Below are 24,774 nucleotides of genomic sequence, written 5' to 3'. Positions count from 1 at the left end.
AGTTTGCTGACCCCTGCTCTAAACAAATCAGCACCATTATCCCTGTCTATGGATTCCGGCACTGAAGGTCAGAGCAGGGATCACTTGTCACTTAAGTTTATACTAGTGTCAGGTGGCAGCACGGATTCAGATCTGGGCACCCTGACATCTGGCACCCCAACATCCGGCATCCCAACATCCGGCACGCCAACATCCGGCACCCCGACATCTGGCACCTCAACATCCAGCATCCCGACATCCGGCACCCCGATATCCGGCACCCCAACATCCGGCACCCCAAGCTCTGGCTTCACCCGCCACACTTTTGCCTTTTGCTTCCCAGGCGCCTGGCAGCTGTAGTTCAACATTCTGTAAAGTGGGTTTGGCGGGCCATTGTAGTGTTATCACTTCAGAGAGTTTCTTGGTTAGATAAATTGGAGAAATATTTAACAACACAAATTTGAGTAAGCATCTTCAATTTAGAATGGTTTTATTTGGCAGGTAGTGCTTGCCGAATGCATTTGGCCAAAGAGCTTTTTGGAGAGGCTATGTATTCAAACTCTTGTCCTGCTCTGTGGCTTTCTTGTTGGTGAAAATGGTGTAGTGTTTCCAACTTGAGATGAGTACAGTGTGCCGTCATCCTGCTTTGTCATTAGATACCATTTATACTGTTATTTAGACCAAGGGTCACCAACCCCCAGACCTTGCACCGGTACTAGTCCATGGCCTGTTAGGAATGGGGGCTGTACAGCAGGAGGTGAGTGGCGGGTGAGCAAGCATTACTGCCTGAGCTCCACCACCTGTCAGATCAGCTGAGCGTTAAGAATTCTCATAGGAGTATGAACCCTATTGTGAATTGCACATGCGAAGGAGCTAGGTTGCATGCTCTTTATGAGAATCTAATGCCTTTGAAATCATCCCTGTTTCCCCCATCCATGGAAAAATTGTCTTCTGTGAAACCAATTCCTGGAGCTAAAAAGGTTGAGGACCTCTGATTTAGAATATATTGTCTCAATTTAAATTTTGCTCATTTAAAAATACTTATCTAAACAATATCTGTGAAGTTGTAGGTTTGAGTTATTTTACCATGTTAGTGAAAACATGTTAGAGGCATGTTCATGAACCCCAGAGGCGTTAACAGTTGGGGGAGACTGGTGTGGTGGAGCAGATGCTGTTGACCTTTTCAGGAGAGAGCACAATAGCCCAGCCTGGTTGGTATTCAACCAGAAGATGCTGATAATGAAAACGTCCACTATCAGCTTTATCATTCTCTAGCTGTGATGTCCAGTTGCATGGATCTTAGAAAGCAGTCATAGGGCCTGCTTTAAGTGCTTCACCACACATTCTCATATATATTTACACAAGCCTTGTATTGTCTCTTAGAAAGGCCTGGGATGATATACAGATGAGGCATTAAGTAACTAAGAGGTTAAGAACTTGTCCAAAGTCATGAAGCCAAATCCTGGTGTTAAGATTCAAATTCTAGTATTTTGTATTCCGGAGTTTGCCTTCTGTGATTACTATTAAATGCTCAGTAATTATTGAGGGAGGGCAGAGACTGGAAAAATGACCCTAAATACAAAATAGGTTAGAGTTGCCAGCCAGGGCACTGAACCACATCCTCACCCCTTGGAGGTTCCCCTGCATCTGCCTCCCTTTCTTTGAGTTGTTGGAGCAGGATGAGTATGGCACTTTAAGAAGGGTTGTGGTCAGGGACATCTGACTGTTTTACAGAGGACCTGGGACTTTAGATTTTGGTTGATGTATGAGGTTTTCTTGTTTTACGCAGATACCCTTGTGATTAAAAGTAATAATGGTCAAGCTTTTTCTATGAGTTGTAGCTTTCCCTGGACGACGGGGAAAAGATGGGCTAGAAACCAAGCCGTCCATGAATCACTTAGCATCCAGAGAGGACATATAAAAGAGGATGGAGGCTCTACTTTTAGGAAATGACCCCTTTATGGCCCCCTAAGTGGATATACAGTGAGCTGCGTCTGTTTACTTTTTCTCCTTTCCTTTCAAAATTCTGTTGAAAACAATAGAAGAAGCATAAAAATATGAAAAGATCCATAACAGGGCTGCAAAATGAGAAAGTTGCTCCAGAGACCCCGGAAGCATTGAGGACGTTGTGGAATAAATAAAGCAGATGGGATCAGATTGATGGCGAAACTCCACAGCAAAGGAAGTAGGAACTTACAACCCAATAGAGACAGAAGTGGGAATAACTAGAAAAATGGATTTTCTTAACAGCATCCTGGATGATTCCCAAGAACTGAAACCATAGGGGGTGGCAACAAAAGTGACTAATGAGAGCGCCTGGCCAGGAATTAATAACCTGAAACAGCTGCTCCAGTTCTCCTCTCAGTCTGGCTCTGAGGGGATAGTGGTCCAGTTTGCTTCTGCAACAAGGCCATTTAGCTTAGTTTTAAATAATCTGGGAGATTTGCCAAGGCAGAATATAGTGGGCGACTGTATAGCAGGAGGGAGAAGTTGTAGCAGGTGCCAGGTATCTTTTGTGTCTCCATCTCCACGGATATGAGGTTTCTGAACCTAAAAGTAAAGGCAGTTCATTACCCATTATTTTCATGTGTGCTAAAGAAATCCTGTGCAGCAACTAATAGTGAGCGTTCTAGCCCCACATTTGTAAATATGAGCCAGCAACCAAGAAGGATCATCAGACATTTGAGAAGAAATCAACAGAATGAGAGGCCACCAAACCAGTCCCATGGAACCACTGGGGAAAAAGTTAACACAGGAAAATTCTAATTCATAGTCTCAGATCCAAGAGCAGAGCAACTGATTAAAGAAAAAAAAAAGCGTTTAATGGGAAAGGTTGAGCAAAGGAGGAGTTCTTACAAGTTAAATGTGGGATTATAATGTTAAAAAGCTCTGGTGTGGGCCGGGTATGGTGGCTCACACCTGTAATCCCAGCACTTTGGGAGGCCAAGGCGGGTGGATCACTTGAGGCCAGGAGTTCGAGACCAGCCTGGCCAACATAACAAAACTGTCAGGTATGGTGGCCCATGCCTATGATCCTAGCTATTCAGGAGGCTGAAGCAGGAGAATTGCTTGAACCCAGGAGGTGGAGGTTTCAGTGAGCCGAGATGGCACCACTTCACTCCAGCGTGGGTGACAGAGCGAGACCCTGTCTCAAAAAAAAAAAAGTGCTGGTGTGGGGTCAGTAGGTGGGCTGAAGGGAGAAATGGAAACAACCAAGGACTTAAGAAAATTAGTCTTCTGGAAAATTAAGCAGAGGATTTATTCCACAATTCAAAGCAGAACGTTATTAAGATGAGAATTTTGAAGCAGAATTAAGAAATATGAAGGTTGGAACTAAGAGATGGAATATCCGGCTAAGGAGCAGATGGAGAAAAAAAAAAAGGCAGCCTAAACATTTCTTTGATTCAAGGATGCCATCAACAGTCAGATGCTTATTTCCAAACAACTTTTCAGCGAGGGAGCCAGAGATCTAATTATTCTTAAGAGCTGGTTTCTGTAAACATGTACATATTTTTTTCCCACCCAGTGAAATGCCACTTCCTTAGCACCTCTGTCACCCCCAGCCTTCTCATGCTGAATCACTTAACCATTTGTGTTCTGCATGGTATCATTTTAATACAAAGCTGCTTACGCTTTTTTTTTTTTTGGAAACAGGGTCTCACTCTATCGCCTAGGCTAGAGTGCAGTGGCGTGATCTCAGCTAACGGCAACCTCCACCCTCAGGGCTCAAGCGATTCTCTTGCTTCAGCCTTCCTAGTAGCTGGGATTACAGGCATGCACCAACACGCCCGGATAATTTTTGTATTCTTAGTAGAGACGGGGTTTCACCGTGTTGGTCAGGCTGGTGTCAAACTCCTGACCTCAAGTGATCCACCCGCCTTGGCCTCCCAAACTGCTGGGGTTATAGGCATGAGCCACTGCACCTGGCCTGCTTACACTTTTTATTTGAAAATAATTTCAAACTTACATGACTATTAAAAAAATAAGAATAATGAGTAGAACCTCTGTATGTTTTTTACCCAGATTTACCTGATTTTCCCATATTACTAGCATTTTACCCCTTTATTTTTTCTTTTTATATATGCATGGAAAATATATTTAAAATCATTTTAGGGTATATTGCCTGCATTGTAATTGCACAGTTTTTCATAAAAGTAATCTTGACTTTTTCTTTAGCATCTTTAGGTTGTGATAATATAATTTGGATGCCTGTGTTAGGTTTTGCATTTTTTTACTTGGGGTTCATTTAACAAGCTTTAAAAAAAAAGTAATCATGCATCATTGGAAGTTTAACTGTTTTGCTTATAAGTTAGCTGGCAGCTTACCAGTTGTGACCTGCTTGAATGATAGTTCTCTATGACACACGTATGAATCCCTCCAGCCTCTCCTTAACTTCAAATTCTGAGAGATTTGATATTTCTCTGCCTTTAATTATGCTGACTGTCGTAGCATATGCAATCTTCTATTACACAACTGTTTATTTCAGTGCTGCATCATAGTGAAACCTTAATGTATAAACATTAAGCCATAATTAAGGATCCAGACTTAAAATTCAACCACAGTTTGTGTGTGTGCCAACAATGACAACCACTGATAAATGCTTAACTTCCTCCTTTTTCTAACAGCTGGAAGATTCTTTTGCTATCAGTTTTAAGATGGTTTTAAGTTTAGAAGGTCTAACATGTAGAAAAAGTATCTTAGGACACTTTTATTGCAGTATGAAGAGAAGGAAGAATACTAGACATACTCTGGTAGAATTTTTGATTTCCAAAAAGAATCCCATAAGACTTAAGAAGGAATAAGGCTGGGACTGAGATATATATTTCTGATCTGTACCACTGCATGCCATTAATTATAGGTGCTATGTCATTATGTCCTCAGGGAAGGATCTTTGAACATAGAAACTTAAACCCAGTTTTATTTTTTACTTCATTAATTCATTGCACAGATGTTGTGGGACCTTTTCTGTTGGGTCTCCTGAGAAGCACATGCCAGAGGGAAGCACATGCCAGAGTGGAGCTAGGAGTTAAAGATGTTTACTAGGGGGAATTACTATGAAAAATAAAGAGAGAAAACAGAAGCAGGCATAAGAAGTCTTCAGATGGGAATTGCAGGTCTAGCACCTGTGAAAGGAGAGGGGAAGGAAAGGTCTGAGACTGTGTTACAGCTATGAGGAAGGCTTGGCCAGCCCTTTGCAAAGCTCTGGTAGAGATTGCCCACCAGAAGTCTGCTGGGTAGAAATGCAGAGCCCCGCTACCACCGCTGTGCTCAGTCATTGGCTGGGGACTGCCTGCAAAGTGCATGACTCTGCTTGAAAATTGACGGAGGCAGATCCTCTAGACATCTGTGGCTGGGGGCCCTCAGCTAACTGCTCTCCTGCCCCAAGGCCCTCTTTTAGAAAGACAGCTGAGTAGGAGCTTGTAGCTGCAACAGTCACTCATACTTGACATTGCTGGAATGTTAACTCTGCCATTTAGTCTGTGTGTGAACCTCAGCAAGTTAGCTAATTTCTTTTGCCTTGCAAATTTTTGGTAATTGTTTTGAAGAAAATAATAATATCTACATCATGGGTTTTGTTTTGTTTTGTTTGAGACAGGGTCTTCCTCTGTGGCCCAGGCTGGAGTGCAGTGGAACTATCATAGCTCACTGCAGCCTCAACCCCCTGGGCTTGAGCAATCCTCTCCACTCAGTCCTCCAAGGAACCAGGACTACATGCTCACACCACCATGCCTGGCTGTTGTCTTTACTTTTTTTTTTTTTAAGAGTTGGGGTCTCACTGTGTTGCCCAGGCTGGTCTCTAACTCCTGGGCTCAAGCAGTCCTCCTGCCTCAGCCTCCCAAATTGCTGGGATTATAGGTATAAGCCACTGAACCCAGCTGTATCACAGGGTTCTGGTGAAGAATGATTGAGTATATTCACTGCACAATATGATCACTCAGATATTCACCATTATGTTCTTTTTTTGTGAGGATGCAATTATGGTCAAATTGGAAAAGATTTTTATACTTTATGTATTTTACTTTGTTGTGAGAGAAATGGTAGATACACAAATGCCTGAACAGAGTGATTTCAAATAATGAGAAGTGTTACAACAAGGTGTGAATAGAGTGAAGGCAAAACATTTCTTGACACACAAGAGCTAAAGCATACCACCCAGAATTATTTTCTGCAAAAATGAATGAATGAGTCAATGCATCCAATCAAAGGAAGAGACATTGATGAACCAAGTAACTAACCATGCTTATGACAAAATTGATTTAATTGCTGATGCCATGTGGGATTAAATGTAATTTTAATATGAAGAATTATCAAATGGATGGAGAATTTTGAGATTCAGTAGATACTCTCATTTTTGCTAGGAAGAATTATTTTAGAAAATGGCGTTTGATTTGCATTTATCTGAAAACAGAATAAGCTGAGACAGAGTAAAACAGGAGTTGGCAAACTTTTTCTGTAAAAGATCAATTAGTAAATATTTTAGGTTTTACAGACCAGAATGTCTGTTGCCACTACTCAACTCTGCTGTCCTAGCACATCCTCAATATTTGGTAACTCTTGATCCTATTAAAATTATTGTAGGAGGTATCTTCTGAAAGAGGAAATCCTTTGTACAAGTCTGTTTTACTCTGTAAAACTTTCACAAAAACATACAAATAAAAATAAAAAACAGCCATCAACAATATGTAAACAAATGGGCATGGTTGTTTTCAACAAACCTTTAAGGGCATTGAAATTTGAATTTCATACAAGTTTCATGTGTCATGAGGTATTGTTCTGATTGTTTTTCATGCATTTAAAAATTTAAACACTGTCCTTAGAGATCGTAGGCTTTAAAGAAAACCAGTGGCTGGCTGGGTTTTTTTGCTTTTGAACTAGAACTTTGAAGAATGTTGGGAGTCACCAGTTTTCATGACTGGGGTAAATGAAGGAAAGCACTGAAAATTTATTTTTGAGGAGTTAACATTCCTGATTTTTGCTTATCACAGGTGGCTCTAAAACTTCAGGATGTGTACCAATTGAAGTTAGTGACTCACCTGGCCCAAAATCTAGCCAACCTTCCTTTCTTATCTCTTTTTCTTGTACTTGATAAACAATGTTGTAGCAATAACACATATTATTATACAGGCCAAATCTAACACAGTGTCAGTTTACATTAGTACAATTTGTAAAATGGCAGATCAGAAATGTCAAGGTGTGGAAATTTTTATTGTTTTGAGACTGGGTCTTGCTCTGTCACCCAGGCTGGAGTGCAGTAGCCAGATCATAGCTCACTATAAACTCAAACTCCTGGGCTCAAGCGATCCTCCTCCTTGGCCTTCCAAAGCACTGGGATTACAGGCATACTAGGGCCTCAAAGAGTGGAAATTTTAAATATGTAAATATATGCCTTGATCTTTCTGTGTGAATACCTAAAGTGCTTCCTCTCCCTGAGTCCTACAACACTGCATCTTTCTGGTATTTCATTTTGTAGATAGACAAAAGAATTCCATAAAGTCCCCTATTATTGGAACCAACGTAAGTATACAGCAATTAGCTTTTACAGACAGTAGTGCAATGAATAATTTTGTTGTATAATTATATAATTATATAAGATGTAATATGTAATATATTTTGTACAAGTGCAAGTATGTCTTTAGGGTAAATTTTCAGAAGAGGAATAAATGGATGTAATAGTGTATATATGTTTATACTTTTACCCTCCATAGTTTTGTTTTGATTTTTTTTGTTTTGTTTGTATTTAAGTGACCGGGTCTTGCTATGTATATCACCCACGCTGATATTGAACTTCTGGGCTCAAGCAATCCTCCCACCTTCACCTCCTGAGTAGCTGGGACTACGGGAGTTAAGCTACCATGCCCAGCTGATTGTACTGATTTATAGCAAAATATTGAGTGGCTGTGTCCCTCAGAATATAAAATGTGTGATCACATTTTTCCCCCACTGTGAAAAGTTATTTGTGACATCTCGTTTTAATTTGTATTTCCCTCATGACTAAGGTTGTCGTACATCCCTTTATTTGATTGTGATCCATTGGTGTTTATTTTTCCTGCCGATTTTTCTTTCTTCTTTGTTTGGCAAAAGATTTTTAAATACTTTAAGTTCTGAGATACATGTGCAGGATGTGCAGTTTTGTTACATAGGTATACATGTGCTATGGTGGTTTGCTGCACCCATCAACCCGTCATCTACATTAGGTATTTCTCCTAATGCTCTCCCTCCTCTAGCCCTCCACCCCGTGACAGGCCCCTGTGTGTTATGTTCCCCTCCCTGTGTCCATGTGTTTTCATTGTTCAACTCCCACTTATAAGTGAGAACGTGAGGTATTTGGTTTTCTGTTCCTGTGTCAGTTCATTGGGAATGATGGTTTCCAGCTTCATCCATGTCCCTGCAAAGGACATGACCTCATCCTTTTTTATGGCCGCATAGTATTCCATGGTGTACATGTGCCACATTTTCTTATCCAGTCTATCATTGATGGGCATTTGGGTTGGTTCCAAGTCTTTGCTGTTGTGAATAGTGCTGCAGTAAACATACGTGTGCATGTGTCTTTATAGTAGAATGATTTATAATTCTTTGGGTATATACCCAGTAATGGGATTGCTGGGTCAAATGATATTTCTGGTTCTAGGTCCTTGAGGAATCGCCATGCTGTCTTCTACAATGGTTGAAGTAATTTACACTTCCTTCAACAGTGTAAAGGCATTCCTGTTTCTCCACATCCTCTCCAGCATCTGTTGTTTCCTGACTTTTTTTTTTTTTTTTTTTGAGACAGAGTCTCGCTCTGTCGCCCAGGCTGGAGTGCAGTGGCGTGATCTCAGCTCACTGCAAGCTCCGCCTCCCGGGTTCACGCCATTCCCCTGCCTCAGCCTCCCGCTTAGCTGGGACTACAGGTGCCCTCCACCACGCCCAGCTAATTTTTTATATTTTTAGTAGAGATGGTGTTTCACTGTGTTAGCCAGGATGGTCTTCATCTCCTGACCTCATGATCCGCCCGCCTCGGCCTCCCAAAGTGCTGGGATTACAGGCATGAGCCACTGTGCCCGGCCCCTGACTTTTTAATGATCACCATTCTAACTGGTGTGAGATGGTGTCTCATTGTGGTTTTGATTTGCATTTCTCTAATGACCATTGATGATGAGCTTTTTTTCATGTGTTTGTGGGCCGCATCTATTGGGGAGGTTTTTTGTTTCTTAGTTTTTTTTTAGAGAATTCTTTGTATGTTTGGAAAATTAGTCCTTTGCCTTTAATAGGAATTATAAATATTTATTGTTTATCTTTTAACATTGCTTATGGATTTAAAAACAATCAAAAAGAAATTTTTAAATGTGCTACATTTTCAAATTTCCTATTTGCTCTTTTCCTTAGTTCTGGGAAATCCTTAGTTGTTATGGCTTGTAAATCTGCTTTTCTTAAACTTCTGTCTCTTTCTGAGGCTCATCTCTGCCTTCATCTTCATAGAGCCTTGAACTCTGTCTTCTCTTCTTTCCTTTTAAGGACACTTGCATTGGATTTAGGGCCTACCCTAACTCAGGATGCTCTCCTCTCTAGAACCTTAACTTAATTACAACCACAAACACTTTTTTTCTAAACAAGGTCACATTCACAGTTTCACATTCACAGGTTCCGGGAGATGCCTTTCAACCCACTTCAGCCATTCAACCTGCTACAATAACCCTATTTGATTGTTTATCTGATTTTTCCCTACAATGGTTGATGCCCCAAATTATAGCTCCAACACATTTGATCTGAATATTTAGTACTCTTGAAATATATTTTTAAATTTCTCTCAAAAGGATAATCATTTTGTGCCTTCTGATATACAAGGTGTGAGTGTTGTCAACAGTTTTCCATGATTCACTCCATTCTGGGACTTGCAATAGCAAGCAACTGAGAACTTCTAAAACTACTTAATTTTTATTTCTTCTGCTCCATAAACTTTTTGATTTTAAAAAAAAATATGTATAGTAAGTCTCAGTCCTGTTTTTGTATTCCAGCATAAGCGATATACCAAACTAAAACTTGGTACTGTGTTAAATGGTAGCAATGGACATCAAGGACTTCCTTAATGGTGTTGAAATTCAAGAGGCGAGAGCTCCGAGTAGCGTTCCTAAGCATTGTCTATAGATCATGTGGCGGTAACATCATTAGTATAGAACAGAAATGGGTGTGTATAAGCTTTATGACTTCGCTCAAGTTTTATATTTTTCATTTACTTACCTCCTAGAAAGTTTGAAATTTCAAAGATGTCAGCAAAAATATTGATTATGAATGGGTTTTAGGTTTATAATAATACATGATATTATGCATTTGCTAGTTCCACAGTCCCCTATTTCAAAATTGAGTATAAAAGCTGTCTGCAGAGTAGATTTATTCATACTGATTCTGTTTTCTTGCACAAAATCCTTAAACACATCAAATAATGTGCAGACTGAATACATTAACTTGAGGTTGTAAACTGTATTTTTAAGGTTACAGTTATAACTTTTTAAGTGTGATGAAATGTCTTCCTTTTTACTTTCCTCAATAAAATCTATCATTTCTCGTACTAAAGCTTTTATGACTGAGGAAATGACAGTCCTTTGGCCGAAGCATTCTGGAATTGCAGTGAGTGTAATTCAGCCACTACCCTGGCCGTGTTTTATAAGCTACTCATGTTTGGGTTTCATTCTTTACTCAGAAACAGAACACTAATGTCACTGAGCTTGGTCGTTGTGTAGTTTTCATTTCCCTGTTCTTTGGTTTATTTTAAATTCTTAGTGACTGCAAAGTTTGACAGCTTTGCTCATTAAAACATAGTAATTAAATATAGAAAATTAAAACTAGCTGGAAAGGATCTCGATAATCACTCTAATTTTTTTTTTTTTGTCTTAAAAATGAAGTTGAAGTCTACCTAGAAAAGTGAAGTGACTGTCACACAAACAGAATCATTTATTCCTTGTGGGGTTGCAGTTAAAACCCTAGACTCTGAATACAGCACCATTGTTATTTGCACTACTTTTAGTGCCTGTGAAGTTTCTAACGTCAGTCACTATATAAACATTTATTGACTATAAATAAATAAATGTGGCTCTTTAATCTCAAAGCATAAATTATTTACTTGTTTTTATTTCTAAGATATACTCAAAATAAACTCAACCTCAAGCTGTACTTAGCAATTAAGATTCTTATATTTATTACCAGGAGGAAAAATACTTTAAAAAAAAAGTCTTATTTTAGAGATTTCAAAAGATATTGCAGGATTATAAAGAATAAAAGATAAATTGGCCAGGTGTGGTGGCTCACACCTGTAAACCCAGCACTTTGGGAGGCCGAGGCAGGCGGATCATCTGAGGTCAGGAGTTCAAAACCAGCCTGGCCATCATGGTGAAACCCTGTCTCTACTAAAAATACAAAAATTAGCTGGGTATGCTGGTGGGCACTTATACTCCCAGCTACTTGGGAGGCTGAGGCACAAGAATCGCTTGAACCCTGGAGGCGTAGGTTGTAGTGAATTGAGATTGTGCCACTGTATTCCAACCTGGGCAGCAAGAGCAAGACTACGTCTAAAAAAAAAAAAAAACCCAAAAAGAATAAATTAATAGAAACCTCATCACTAAAATAGCGATCATTTTGATGTTTTCTTCCCAGTTATTATTATTTTTGACTATACGGAGTCAGAAATATATTGTCAATCAAGGATATCAGTTTTGATGTTTGCTTTTTAAAAGCTTGTAAGCATTTTTCTCTTCATCAGGTTTCCTTTGAAAGAATCATTTTTATTGGAGGCATACAATTTTGTTGTTTGGATGTATTATAATTTGTTTAACTCTTCTTATAACTGACCTCTTTGGGAGTTTCCGATTTTTGTCTGTTTTACATCATGCTGACATAAAGTCGCTGGAAATACCTTTTGTCAGTTTGGTGAGTGCCGGCTCAGGATGGATACTGTTTGGGATAGCTAGGGTCATAGGCTCTTGGTATGCTCTGCTGGGCTGCTTGGGAAATCTTGTTCCGGAAGTGAGCTTTGAGTCCATATGTGAGTCTCAATTCTGTTTTGCCTGTGCTAACTGCTTTTTAAAAACAACAACAACAAATCCTTTGTGGTTTTGATGAGAGGAAATTGTATTTTAATCGGAATGTTTTTGGTCACCATGTTTTCTTGATTCCAATGATTGAAGACTTATCCTTGCTTTAGTAACTAACAAATAGCTTTGTCGGGTGGTGGAGGGACAGAATACAATCCAGTAATATACTTGGATTGTAAGATACATCTGGACTTCAGAAAACATTTTTTTAAAAATTTGTTTATTTCAGTAGATTTTGGGGGAACAGGTGGTGTTTGGTTACATGAATAAGGTCTTTAGTGGTGATTTCTGAGATTTTGGTGCACCCATCACCCGAGCAGTATACACTGCACCCAGTGTGTAGTCTTATCCCTCATCCGCATCCCACCCTTTCCTCGAAGTCCATTGTGTCATTCTTTTTTTTTTTTTTTTTTCTCGAGACGGAGTCTCGCTCTGTTGCCCAGGCTGGAGTGCAGTGGCTCACTTGGCTCACTGCAAGCTCCGCCCCCTGGGTTCACGCCATTCTCCTGCCTCAGCCTCCCGAGTAGCTGGGAATATAGGCGCCCGCCACTACGCCCGGCTAATTGTTTGTATATTTAGTAGAGACAGGGTTTCACCGTGTTAGCCAGGATGGTCTCGATTTCCTGACCTCATAATCCACCCGCCTCGGCCTCCCAGAGTGCTGGGATTACAGCCGTGAGCCACCGCACCCGGCCTCATTGTGTCATTCTTATGCCTTTGCATTCTCGTAGCTTAACTCCCACTTGGGAGTGATAACATACCATGTTTGGTTTTCCATTCTTGAGTTGACACGTCAGAAAACATTGAAATGAGGGAGGATCTGTGTCTTAGAACCAAGGAAACAGAATTTGAAACTTAATGGATACTCATTGAGTATGTCATGGTTTTTCTAATTCCTTCTACTGTTCGTGAGGTAGATTTTATTCTTCCCATTTTATCAATAATGGAACTCTGTTACTGAGAGGAGGTGTGACTCGCCTAAAGTCAACATAACTTGAAAGGGATAGAGCTGGAGTCGAAACCCAGTTATGCTTCACTTTAGGAATTCCTAAAAGAAAAGGCTCTGATATGTTAATCTGCAGGGATTTTAAAATTTCACTTAGATAAAAGAAAATCAGATGCCAAATGGCTATTTTGTATTAATACCAGGAATCCAAGTTGTTTTTAGACAAAATAATAATACCTAAAATCTTCTGACCCAGAGGTATGCTCCATGTACATTTGTATATACAAAGAAGTGCTGTGTTGCATTGTCTCAAAAAACACTAGCTCACACTGTACCCATTGTGAAGGGTGCCCCTGAAAGTTATGCAATGCTGTGTGTGATGGAGAATTTTCTGCCCCAGATGCCTGTAGTGTGCCTCGTGACCAACATTAGTGTATGTTGAAGAACTTGGCGTTTGGAGTAGGAACTCCTGGGTACAAAACCTGGGTCTGCCATTGGCTAGTGTAATCTTGGGCCCTTTGCTTAACTCTTTTGTGCCTTGGTTTTCTCATTTTCCTTACCTTGATATTCCCACTCCCCAATTCAGATAACTAGCATTTTCACCTCATTCATGGATGCTCATTATTGATATTCAGGCTCCAAAAGCTACATAAAGTTACAAAGCCTAGAAAGAGTGCCAGATAATATGAAGTCTCTTCTCAGGCAAGTCCGACCTTTGGGATAGGCGCAACTATGACTTCTTTGAGTCAGTTTTTGTTTTCAATTTAATTTTGATAAACATTGTCCAAAAGCATGAGATATATTATGATTCAGCTGCCTGTGTTTGTCTGTGAGTGCATGTGAAAAGCATATTTTTACACAAATGGACAGTAGATTTGTATATTGTTAAATTACAAATAATATTCAGTCTTATTGAAATGATATCTAGAAGATACCTTATTTCTGTATAAAGTCAGTATTTTACAAGATCATAGGTTATGCATTTTTCTGCTAAGTTTCCAGTTTAAAAATGTGTATTCAACTTGCATAATTTGATTAATTATATAAATGTACATGCTATGGTATTGTTTATGCTTATGTTGAACTTAGAGCTATTACATATTGACTTTTCTCTCTTAAAGTTTTGATTATGTGTGATAGAAATAATTTAGATGTGACAAGATGCATGAGTAAACTACTTTAAATAGTTGGTTTCTCAGAGAAAGGGGAAGACACTCACTTTTTTTCAGCCATCTCAAACATTCTGGCTAATAAATGATGTCTTAGAATTCCTCATAGGTTTAAACATAATAAGCTAAATTACTTTGATATTGGTAGTGTATATTAGGCAACTTATTATTTGTTTGGTATTTTTTAGGATTCTGAGTAACAATAAGATATCCGAGCTGAAGAATGGCTCATTTTCTGGGTTAAGTCTCCTTGAAAGATTGTGAGTATTCTTTAATTATCATCTCATTATTATTTTGTTTAATGCATTTTCATTGTAAATCTTCATTGTAAATCTGTGACTAAATTCCCAGCTATTCAAAATAAAAATTGAGTTTTTCTAACATTTTTTAATGACAAATTTTAAGAACTTTATTTTAAAAAACAAGTAACTAAATTCTGTAAAGGGCCAGATAGTAAGTAAATTGCGTTTTCACAGCTGGCCACAAGTGACTCACCTCTGCCGTTGAAGTGTGAATGCAGCCTTAGATAATAAGCCAATGAGTATTGCATAAGACAATACTTAGGAGTGATAAATGAATCGACGTGGATGTCTTCCAGTAAATCTTTACTTATACCAGAGGTCATGGACCATACCTTGTTGACTTTAAGTATGCTAGTTTAAAGCATTGATGCTGTGTTGAAATTCTATATCCTGAAATATGTATGCCATGTTAGGCCATTCTTGCATTGCTATAGAGAAATACCTGATACTGGGGTAATTTATAAAGAAAAGAAGTTTAATTGGTTTACGATTCCACAGGCTGTACAGGAAGCATCGAGCTGGCATCTGCTCGGCTTCCAAGGAGGCCTCAGGAAGCTTACAATCATGGTGGAAGGCCAAGCTTGCATGTCACATGGCGAAAACAGAAGCCAGGATGTGATGTCAAGGGGAAAAACACTAGTATAAACTTTGATATTTTATTCAGATGTCTTTGAATGTGATATATTTGTAAATATATATTTTTCTTAGCAATTAGGTCTAGTTTTGCTTATGATGTGTTACAGGTAGCACTCATTTTTGCTTTGGTGAGTTTCAGATAATGGACATTTAATTTACTTGTATTCTGAACGCTGTACCGGGATCACATTTCAAATACCCTGTTAACTCATGCATTTAGGATAAAATTTCACAATACATAAGGGAGCTACACTGTAAGATGTCTCCGTTTCTGTGGAATAACACACTGTCCTCATTTTTCTCAATTCTCTTTGCTCAGCTTCACTTTCTCCACTTCTCTGCGTGGCCTTTTCTTGACTCTTTCACCTTAGAGGCTTCTCCTGTGATTGAACTCGCGCAGGACTTCATTACTTAGGTTCCTGATGTGTATGTAAATATATATGATCTAGTGTTCTTCATTTCTTTATGCGTGTCTCTGTTCTTTTCATTTAGATCAGATGTCTTTAAGTTAGGTTATATACGTGTGTGTGTGTGTGTGTGTGTGTGTGTGTGTGTATATACAGAAACACACAGGAATATTTTTAAATGTTCTTGGCACGGTAGTAGCACTTTATTTCAATATTCCTATCATGTTCCATGTCGTCCATGTGCTTTAGTGTATGCTGATCACACCCTTGGCTTTAGGCCTGCCTAAGCTAAGGGCGGTCCTTCATACACATTCCATGGTCACTGCTGGTTCAGGAATGGACATTTGGGACTATCAGGAAAGCAGACAGGAAGCCTGGGAGGACCTGTCGAAGCAAGACTGCCTTGAATCATTGTGTGAGACAGTACATTCCTATTATGTTTTCTGTTCCCTGCAAAGAAAAGTTGCTGGGTTGACAGATACCATTTGCATATAACACAGTGTCAGGCATTTAGTATGTGCTTAGTTGATAATGAAAGGCATTAGTGTGGTCTTCCCTTTCCAAAAGGAAGGATGGCAGGCACTCGTAGTTTATAAATAGTGTCTGTTGTGTTTAGAAACACATTTTATTTTTGGCACCTAAGATTGATGTGGCTGTTCATGCACACCATATAAAGTATAGACAGCATAGCTAATGTTCTGTGCTGTGGTGTGAATTACTACCCTTTTTGCTTCTATTTCTTAATTTCCCTTGTCTTTGACCTTATTTTCAGCCATTTAAAGCTAACAAATCTCTGTACATGTTAGAAACAAATTAATTAGCCATTTTGGGTGATACCAAGGTGCTGTGATTGTTTTCAGCCAGGGGTATGTTTATTCACGAATCCCAAAATACTTCCTCACTCCTTTGTTGGGACCACAGAGATAAATATACAGATAAGGGACTTTGAAAGACCATTTTATTGGTGGGGACTTCAGTGTGAAAACTGAGTGTTGACCCTGGGACCTGGGCCTCTTGTGTTAGAGAACATCTTTATCTACACTGCCCCTAAGCTCAGCGTATCCAAAGTACACACACATCAAGGTCCAGACCGGAGTCCTGGCCTCAGTCTGACAGTGTGTGGCGGGGGCATGCATGCCCAGTTGAGACCTGCCTCCCATGCTGTTATTGTGGGAGAGCAGCCCACTTTAGAAAGAAAGAAAAAGTGATGAAAGGGCTGGGCTCTTTTTTACCCATTTATACTTATTTTATTTTATTTTAAAGAGGTCTGTTACGTGTCATGAGGCTTTGTTGTACCTATCATTTCATCACTCAGGTATTAAGCCCAGTACCCAAAAGTTATCTGTTCTGCTTCTCTCCCTCCTCCCATCCTCCCCGCTCAAGTAGGCCCCAGCCTCTGTTGTTTCCTTCTTTGTGTTCATAAGTTCTTATCATTTAGCTCCCCCTTATAAGTGGGAACATAAGGTATTTGGTTTTCTGTTCCTGTGTTAGTTTGCTAAGGATAATAAAGGCTGGGCTCTTAGCTGCTCTGCTCTGGCCCTGGGAGGGAGACACTCGGTGCTCCCTGCTCCTCTGGAGGAGCAGACTTTATTCCTTCAGCGCTGACTGTTCCTGTGCGTCTCTCCTATGTCTTCCAAATGAAAGCCTGAGAACATTCTTGGCTCTGGTACTGGGGTGGAAGCCACCCCATCCACCCACTCCTGCTTTCAGCAACCCTCCACCAGCGACTGATAGCAGATGGTGGATAACTACCCTGCCTGCCTCACCTGTCAGGTGGGGCCGCCCTGAGGTGCCTTCTCCACTGGCCTCAGAGTCCCCAGGGACTGAGTCTCAGGTACCTCAGTTGTAACGTCTTCAGCAGCTCACCTTGTTGGACATCATTCTCTTGTCTCACTTCCCACTTTTCTGCTGGTGCATTCTGGGGTCACCCCCTGAGTAAAGCCATTATTTTCACCCTTGTCTGGGAGAATTCCACCTAAGAGACACAACTGGCCAAATAACGTGTTTGCCATTCAGATTTGCCTAGTTAGAGAGTCCTGAAGATGAGAACAGAATAACCGGATGACTTGAAAATACAGCAGATAGGGTATGGTGTAAAAGATGGTTGGCAGAACAAGGAATTACTCACACCAAGGTCAGAACTTCAAAGCTGTGGCCTTGAAATTATAGGAGCCAAGTCATACAGAATAAAGGTTAGGATTTTGTAGGGTAAGGTGGGGAGAGTGGGCTGAGATAGTAAGAGCTGGCTCCGTTGAACTAATGAACATGACCCATTGTTTGTTTCTGATCTTGCCCCATGTAGGAAGATAGCAGTGTGTGTGTGTGTGCTTTATTTTCATAGGAATATTTAGGTTGATTTTTTTTTTTTTAATTTAGGAGCTTGGATTTGGGGTTTTATTTTTTATGACAAAGTAACTAAATCCTGATGGTGTCTTGGAAGCTAGTTTTCTAGTTTTGGTTCACCTTTTTGAACATAGTTTGCTTTATTTTAGAAGTCTATGCAGTAGATAACTGATGCATATGTATTGTATCATATTAATTAAAATCGTCAAAAGATAGTTAGCTTAATATGAAGGTTTGGTGCAAGTATTGCCTCAACAGGTAATGAGTCTTTTCCATGTAGCTGATTTAAATTTATTCAACAAACATTTAAGGTGCGCACACTGTGCTAGGCTTGGGGTTTATGGAACATATGCAGTAATGGGGAGAAACATAGGATATACATAGTAAGCAAATCTCAAGTACTGTGGATAAAGAAAACGTGTAAGAGGATACCAAGTTTGGGAGTGCCAGCACTGTGAATGTCTGCGAGTTTGTGGTGGAATGGGATGAAATTTAGAAAGACTTTGAAGACAGAACCTTGCTCATGCTGGATGAGATGGTTTGGGATGGGGTGGAAGTAGGGAGCAGTGTCAGGTCTCAGGTAATTTAAAGCTCATACTCTGTTAAGAGACCAGTGCCCTACACTAGACCATGGTTATCAAACTTCATGTGCATCAGAATCCCCTGGGGTTTTGTGAAGGCAGAGATTACGGTATCCCGTGCCACACTGAATGTGGGATAGGTTGACTTTTGAGATGGCTGTTAGGCTTCCACATGGAGACATTGAGAACTCAAAGAAGTGGTATGTTTGGGCTAGAGTTACAAATTTGAGTCTAGGGTCTTAAAGCTGTAGGTGGTGATGAGATTGTCTAGGAGAAAGCATAGTGTGGGAAGAAGTGGGTGTGGGTCAAGCACCAGTTGGTCCGATAAATACAGTGAGGATTCATTCATTCAACGAAGTGATTGAGAGTTACTGTGTGTTGGACATTTTTCAAGTGAAGAAGACAAGTAGTGTACACTCTCTGCCTCATGTAACTTAACAGTCTAGTGATTGAGAACATAGACAATAAATGAAACGATTCAGACAAGTAAAGAAGATGATAGATTGTGGTAAGTGCCATGGAGCAAAACCAATTAGGAGGGGGCTCTCTGTGGGTTGAGGGTGTCCTCGGTTTTCAGTAGAGTGTGCAGGGACACCTCCTCCAGGAGGAAAGCACAGAACAGAGGGAGGTGAGGGAGGGAAGTGAGCAGACATCTGCAGGAAGAGTACATAGGCCCTTCTGTCACATCAACCAAGGGGTCTTTTTTTTTTCCCCAGGTAATTGATGTTTTGGATCCTTGATCTTATAGGTCTCATGCTGTTAGGCTGCTAAACTTGCATAATAATAGTCCCTGTTGGCCTACTTGCTAAAAAACATTATTATTAGAAGATGGAATTATCTAAAATTTATACTTCCTATAAATTTTCCTCTTGGTTTTTTGATAGATACCTTTTTTTAGATTGTTTTTAGCACTGAGACTTTTATATCCATCATCCATGTGTTCACTAGTCTATAGCCTTCCTTCCTTCCTTCCTTCTTCCATCTCTATCTTTTTTTTTTTTTTTTTGAGACAGAGTCTTACTCTGTTGCCCAGGCTGGAGTGTGGTGGCATGATCTTGGCTTCCTGCAACTTCCACCTCCCAAGTTCAAGCGATTCTCCTGTCTCAGCCACCCAAGCAGCTGGGATTACAGGTGTGTGCCACCACACCCAGCTAATTTTTGTATTTTGGGTAGAGATGGGGTTTCACCACGTTGGCCAGGCTGGTCTCAAACTCCTGACCTCAAGTGATCTGTCCGCCTCAGCCTCCCAAAGTGCTGGGATTACAGATGTGTGAACCACCGCACCGAGTCCCATCTCTGTCTTCGTTTTATGGAATTGACATTCTTGTATTGTGCTATATATTTTGTTACCAGTATTTAGTGACATACCTCCCCCATATTCTCTTCACTGCTGACACTACAGTTGCCTACTGGTCAGTGTGTTTGACTTTCCAATGTTAATCCTACCCCTAGGCCGCTAAGGTAATTCAGCATCTGTTCCAGCTATTGACAGAGTCTGTCCTAGTCAATAAGAGATGAGGAGCAGAGCAGCCTGCTGTGGGGTTTGGAGAAAGATTTCCTAGCTTTTAAGGAGAGGTACGAGAAGAAAGTCTGTTCCTTTTTATGACTTTGTGGTTGGAGGTGATTTCTGAACCTAGGATACCATAGGCTCAGCCTGAAGGCACAGTTACATTCTGAGGATGGTGGATCTGAGAGATGCGTGGAACCAACCACAAAGGCCTGACTTCTTGATTTCCTGTAATGCCAGATAATTACTTTTGTAATTGTTCAAGCCATTTTGAGTTGAGGGTTCTGATACTTGTAGTTAAAGGCATCTTACCTGGTATACTTCATGTTCTTTCCTATAGGAGGTAGTTCTTTTACCAAGAACTTAAAATATTCCTTTAGTTCTATTTAAGCAATTATTGTGCTTTTTTCATTTATGCTTTAATGATCCAATGTATTCATTTTTAGCCATACATCCTGAAGTCAGACTCCTGTTTACTAGGGAAGCTGTGGGTTGGTGGGGGAAAAAGGGGATGTTAAATGAGAGAATCTGACTATAAATATCTTTTGGCAATGCTTGATTAATATGGCTATTATTAAATGTTATATAATATGTCAAGAATTTTTTATTAAAGAAAACGTACATCTTTAAATCATATTACAGTGCTCAGTTACTCATGAGAGGTATTTTGTAGAAATGTGCAGTTCATCATTGACTCCAAATTGATGTACTGCTTTAGCTAACTAACTCAGTTCCTGTTGTAGATGCTGTTTAAAATCTGAAAAGGGAAACGTGTGTTTTAAAATAATGGAACTGACATTATATATTTCTATTTACAGAGCCTTTTAGCTTATGCAAAACAAGTCAAAAACATACAGGTTGAATTTTTTCATAAAATAATCTTATCTTGTTGCAATGAGGGTCAGTTGGGGAGTTGCAGGGAGGGAGATAGGAACTAATAAGTCAGTCCTGATGATTAACTGTACCTCCTGGGACTTAAAATGCTGGGGATCAAACATTTGATTATGAAGAATTTTAAACATACGGAAGAATTGAAAGGACAATGCCATAATCTTTCATATTACCAATTTACTTACCCAGTTCAACAATTCGGTAATTATTAAGAATATGCCATCATTTTTTCTTCCATACTGGAATATGCTTACATATGTTTGGTGAATTATTCGAAGGTCAACTACAGACGTCATGACTGTCTACTTTTATGGAGAAATGGAAATGATTAGTAATGAGATACCGCATTCTCCACGTTATCTGGCTTTATGAACAGCCTTGTAATTTTGTAGCCAACCATAACTTACTAAAAATATTTTTATAGAAAGGTTAATGTAATTCTGTCTCCTAGCCTTGGTGTGTTCTTTCATCCATGAACATATCCATCCACACACTCTATATTGTGTGTCACCCCCTCGCTGAGTGGAGCAGAGCCTGCTTTTGTGGATCCTGTGGTCTCTCAGTGAGGACAGTTGAAGTAACTGAGGTGCACTTGGTACAGCGTGATAAGAGATGCCACAGGACAGGGCGCAGAGTGCTGTTGTTCACAGGTTTTTTTTTTTGAGACGGAGTCTTGATCTGTCGCCAAGCTGGAGTGCAGTGGTGTGATCTCGGCACTGCAGCCTCTGCCTCCTGGGTTCAAGCCTCAGCCTCCTGAGTAGCTGGGACTACAGGCGTGCGCCATCACGCCTGGCTAATTTTTGTATTTTTAGTAGAGATGGGGTTTCACCATGTTGGCCAGGCTGGTCTCGAACTCCTGATCTCAGGTGATCCACCTGCCTCGGCCTCCCAAAGTGCTGGGATTATAGGCGTGAGCCAATGCGCCCAGCATTCACAGGTATTTTTCTGGAGGAAGGAATGGAGTTTCACCCAAGGCCTCAAGGATACGTAGGTGAAGAGGGATGGAGGTGAAGTTGTGAGTTGGAGATTGAGATGCGTTCAGGACAGGGAATCCCAAGTGCAGAGGTCTAGAGGTGAGAGGAAATACCCTTTCTAGAAACATCTTGCAGTATGACTAGTATAAATGAAGAGAGACAGGGTGAGTGTTAAGGGAAGGTGTTGAGCAGATGGGAAGTGAGAGTTGGTGAAGGAAAGGTGGGCAAGGCTGGGACCACAGGTATCCTTGGAAGTTACCTTAACGCACCTGAACTTCCTTCTGAGGGACTGTGGATCTTTTTGTGGTTTAAATCAGAGCAAAGTCTTGATCAGGTCTGTGTTTAAAAAGATCACTTCAAATGGAGAATCGGACACAGGTGAGAACTTGTGTGGTTTACAACCTGGGCTAGGGTGATGATGATGACCAGGACAGAGAGGCAGTGACTTTGAGGCCTAATTGGAAGGGTGGGGGTTACCACATAAAATAACTTAGTTTTTCAAACATATGGAGAAGTTGAAAGAAAGTTATCTCCAGCAACTCAACTTGATCATGGCCAACTTTTCAGTGTGTTTGGTTTACCTGTTTTCCTATTATTTTAGCTATAAATTTACTTGGTTCCTTTAGTAAATCTCCACTGTGTCAGTCAGAAAGATACACTTAAATCCTGGCCACTTATTAAAATCAACAACTTGGCCGAATTTCTTAATCTTTCTGTGCATGAGTTTCCTCATCTGCAACAATGACACTGCCTCCTAGGGTGATTATAAGGTCTTAATGGTCTGATAAGTGATAGACACCAACTCACTATATTTACTGGTTTGTGCATCCAAACAGCCCAGAGTTAGAGGTGGATTTCAGGCTGGGCTGGATCCAGGGGCTCACCATTTTTCTCGTTTCCCATCTGTTGGCTTCTTCAGATTGTAGCAACAGGGCCGTTAGCAGCTCCAGACTCAGATCTTGACCTCTTATCAAACCAGTGGGAATGTCTATGCTCATCCCTCCCTCTCCCACAAGTCCTAGGTTTAGTTAGACCAAAGTCGTATAATTGCTAAGACCAGAGTATTTGAAAAATCTGCACAAGGTTGATCAGGTGTCATGCCTGAAGGGATGGTGTTGAAAATTTGGGGGTACTACCTATACCATATGGAGAAGTAGAGGTGTTTCCACCTTAAAGCAATGGAGAAGGCTGCTCCCCCAACCAAAAGAAAATTAAACATTAAATAATTGATAGCAATAATTATAGTGTTATTAAATTTTGGAATCCTTGATAGTTGCAAACCTTTCCCACCTTCACTCATTGTAGAAGTTTGGAATTTTTGAATGGCTTCTGGTCTACACCTTTCGCTATTTGTCCTCAGAATGGAGTGGGCAGAGTTTCCTTAGGTCTCTGCTTGGCCTGGGTACCGGCTGGTTCACATTACCTGGCTGATTTCCCCAGAAGCAGGTCCCCAGGTGAGCTTTCAGTGTAGTGATTTGGTTGGGAGGTTTGCCCAACAGCCCTCATATTTGGTACTGGACCATGAGAAGCAAGGGCAGCCGTTAGGGCAGTGTCTTCCCAGGCAGCTCCTGCGGCAGGCAGCTGATACTGGGGACTGCTGGGAGCCAGCAAGGAGCACACTCAGACCCCCCAGCCCCCTGGGATATCCTGTTTTCCTTCCAGGTGAGGACTCTTCCTATGGCCATTCATGCCCTTTACCTCTGACCTTCATGGGTTGACTCTCAGGAGGTGCCCAAGAGAAAGCTGCATAGGGAAGAGTTGCAGGTAGAGGGACTGCAGGCGTGAGCGCTGCCATGCTGTCAGTGTCTACTGCAGCAGGTGCCTGGAGATAAGGGATGCTGGGGCCATGACATTCACAGCAGGGAACTTATCCTCTGCATAATATTCCTCTTTCTGTTGAAATTGCTACACCAGGGACCGTCTTTTTACGCCAAGTTAAGAGGAGAACTTAAAAACTGGTTGGAAGAGAGAATGATGGGATTTGTGAGTTTACCTGACTACTAAGACCTTTTCTGACCATTTAAATGTATTTCGTGAAGCTTCCTGACTTTTTCAGATCTTTTCAGATACTTTATTTAGAAAATGTCTTAGAGGCCAGGGTGCAAAACCCCAAAAAGTTAGGGTAGTTGCCAGCATTGACAAAGCTGTTTTCTTCTTGTGGAATATGAAGTTTTCAGAATTCTGATTAATGAAATACCTATCCAGTGATGGTAATCAGAGCATAGATTTTATACTGGTGTTTAATAATCATTTTGTTTTTTAAAATATTGTGAAGTATTGGGGGTGGTGGTTGCAGGGAGTTTGGTTTTATTTAGAAAAACCTGGCTCTGATTGTGGGGAGGTGGTAGAATTGCAGTCCCAACCTTAGCTACTGAGGAGTGCCTGTGTGTTAAAATGAGGATTAGATGCAAGAAAGACCATAGAATTTGCTGGAGGTCACAGTGATCCCAGGATTCACAGGTTGCATTTCCAGAGCAACGTTCTTGAGAATTTCTAGTCCAGTCTCTATCACCAGGTGTTAAACAGCACACATAGCTTGGAAGCCACAGTGCCACTGACACATCAAAAATGCTGGGCTTACGGTAAATGAATGACAACCACTGCTGCTGAGCAAAGGGCCAACCTCCTCAGGATGCTTTTGTGAAATTTCTGGGGAATCCAACTAGTAACCAACTTTGATGTTGTAACTTTTGCTATATTGCTAGAATGAGCCTGAGAGAAAACTCACATGTTATGAGGCATGCCATGTATAGCAGTTCACTTTCATTAGCTGGTGGGACAGTAACGTTGAATGTGCCTGTGATTGGATGGAAGAAAACACGTGAATCTGTGCTCATTGCAGCCAGACTTCCTTGGAGCATAGGTAGAGAAGGGATGCCCGCTGCTTTCTGATTTGGAGAGGATGGAGAAGGCAAACTGAGGATTTTCCTCTAAATAATTTAGACTGCCTGGGCACGGGTGAGCATGGCCATGA

General features: G+C 40.6%; 1 protein-coding gene across 2 annotated transcripts in view; it reads left to right on the top strand.

Annotated features, from left to right (window-relative positions):
- Window positions 1-24,774, top strand: part of ADGRA3 (adhesion G protein-coupled receptor A3) — a 128,129-nt gene that overhangs the window by 27,514 nt on the left and 75,841 nt on the right. The window contains exon 2 of one of the 2 annotated variants that reach the window (XM_003826828.6): window positions 14,348-14,419. The exons of the other annotated variant lie outside the window; for it this stretch is intronic. Coding sequence (XP_003826876.2) covers window positions 14,348-14,419 — 72 coding nt within the window. The remainder of the gene's footprint in view (window positions 1-14,347; window positions 14,420-24,774) is intronic. 2 annotated transcript variants of the gene reach the window in all.

This window comes from Pan paniscus, chromosome 3 (assembly GCF_029289425.2).
Source record: "Pan paniscus chromosome 3, NHGRI_mPanPan1-v2.0_pri, whole genome shotgun sequence".
In the NCBI taxonomy this organism is placed as follows: domain Eukaryota; kingdom Metazoa; phylum Chordata; class Mammalia; order Primates; family Hominidae; genus Pan; species Pan paniscus.
The sequence above is the reverse complement of the archived record's forward strand: the minus strand, read 5'-3'. Positions and strand labels throughout refer to the sequence as shown.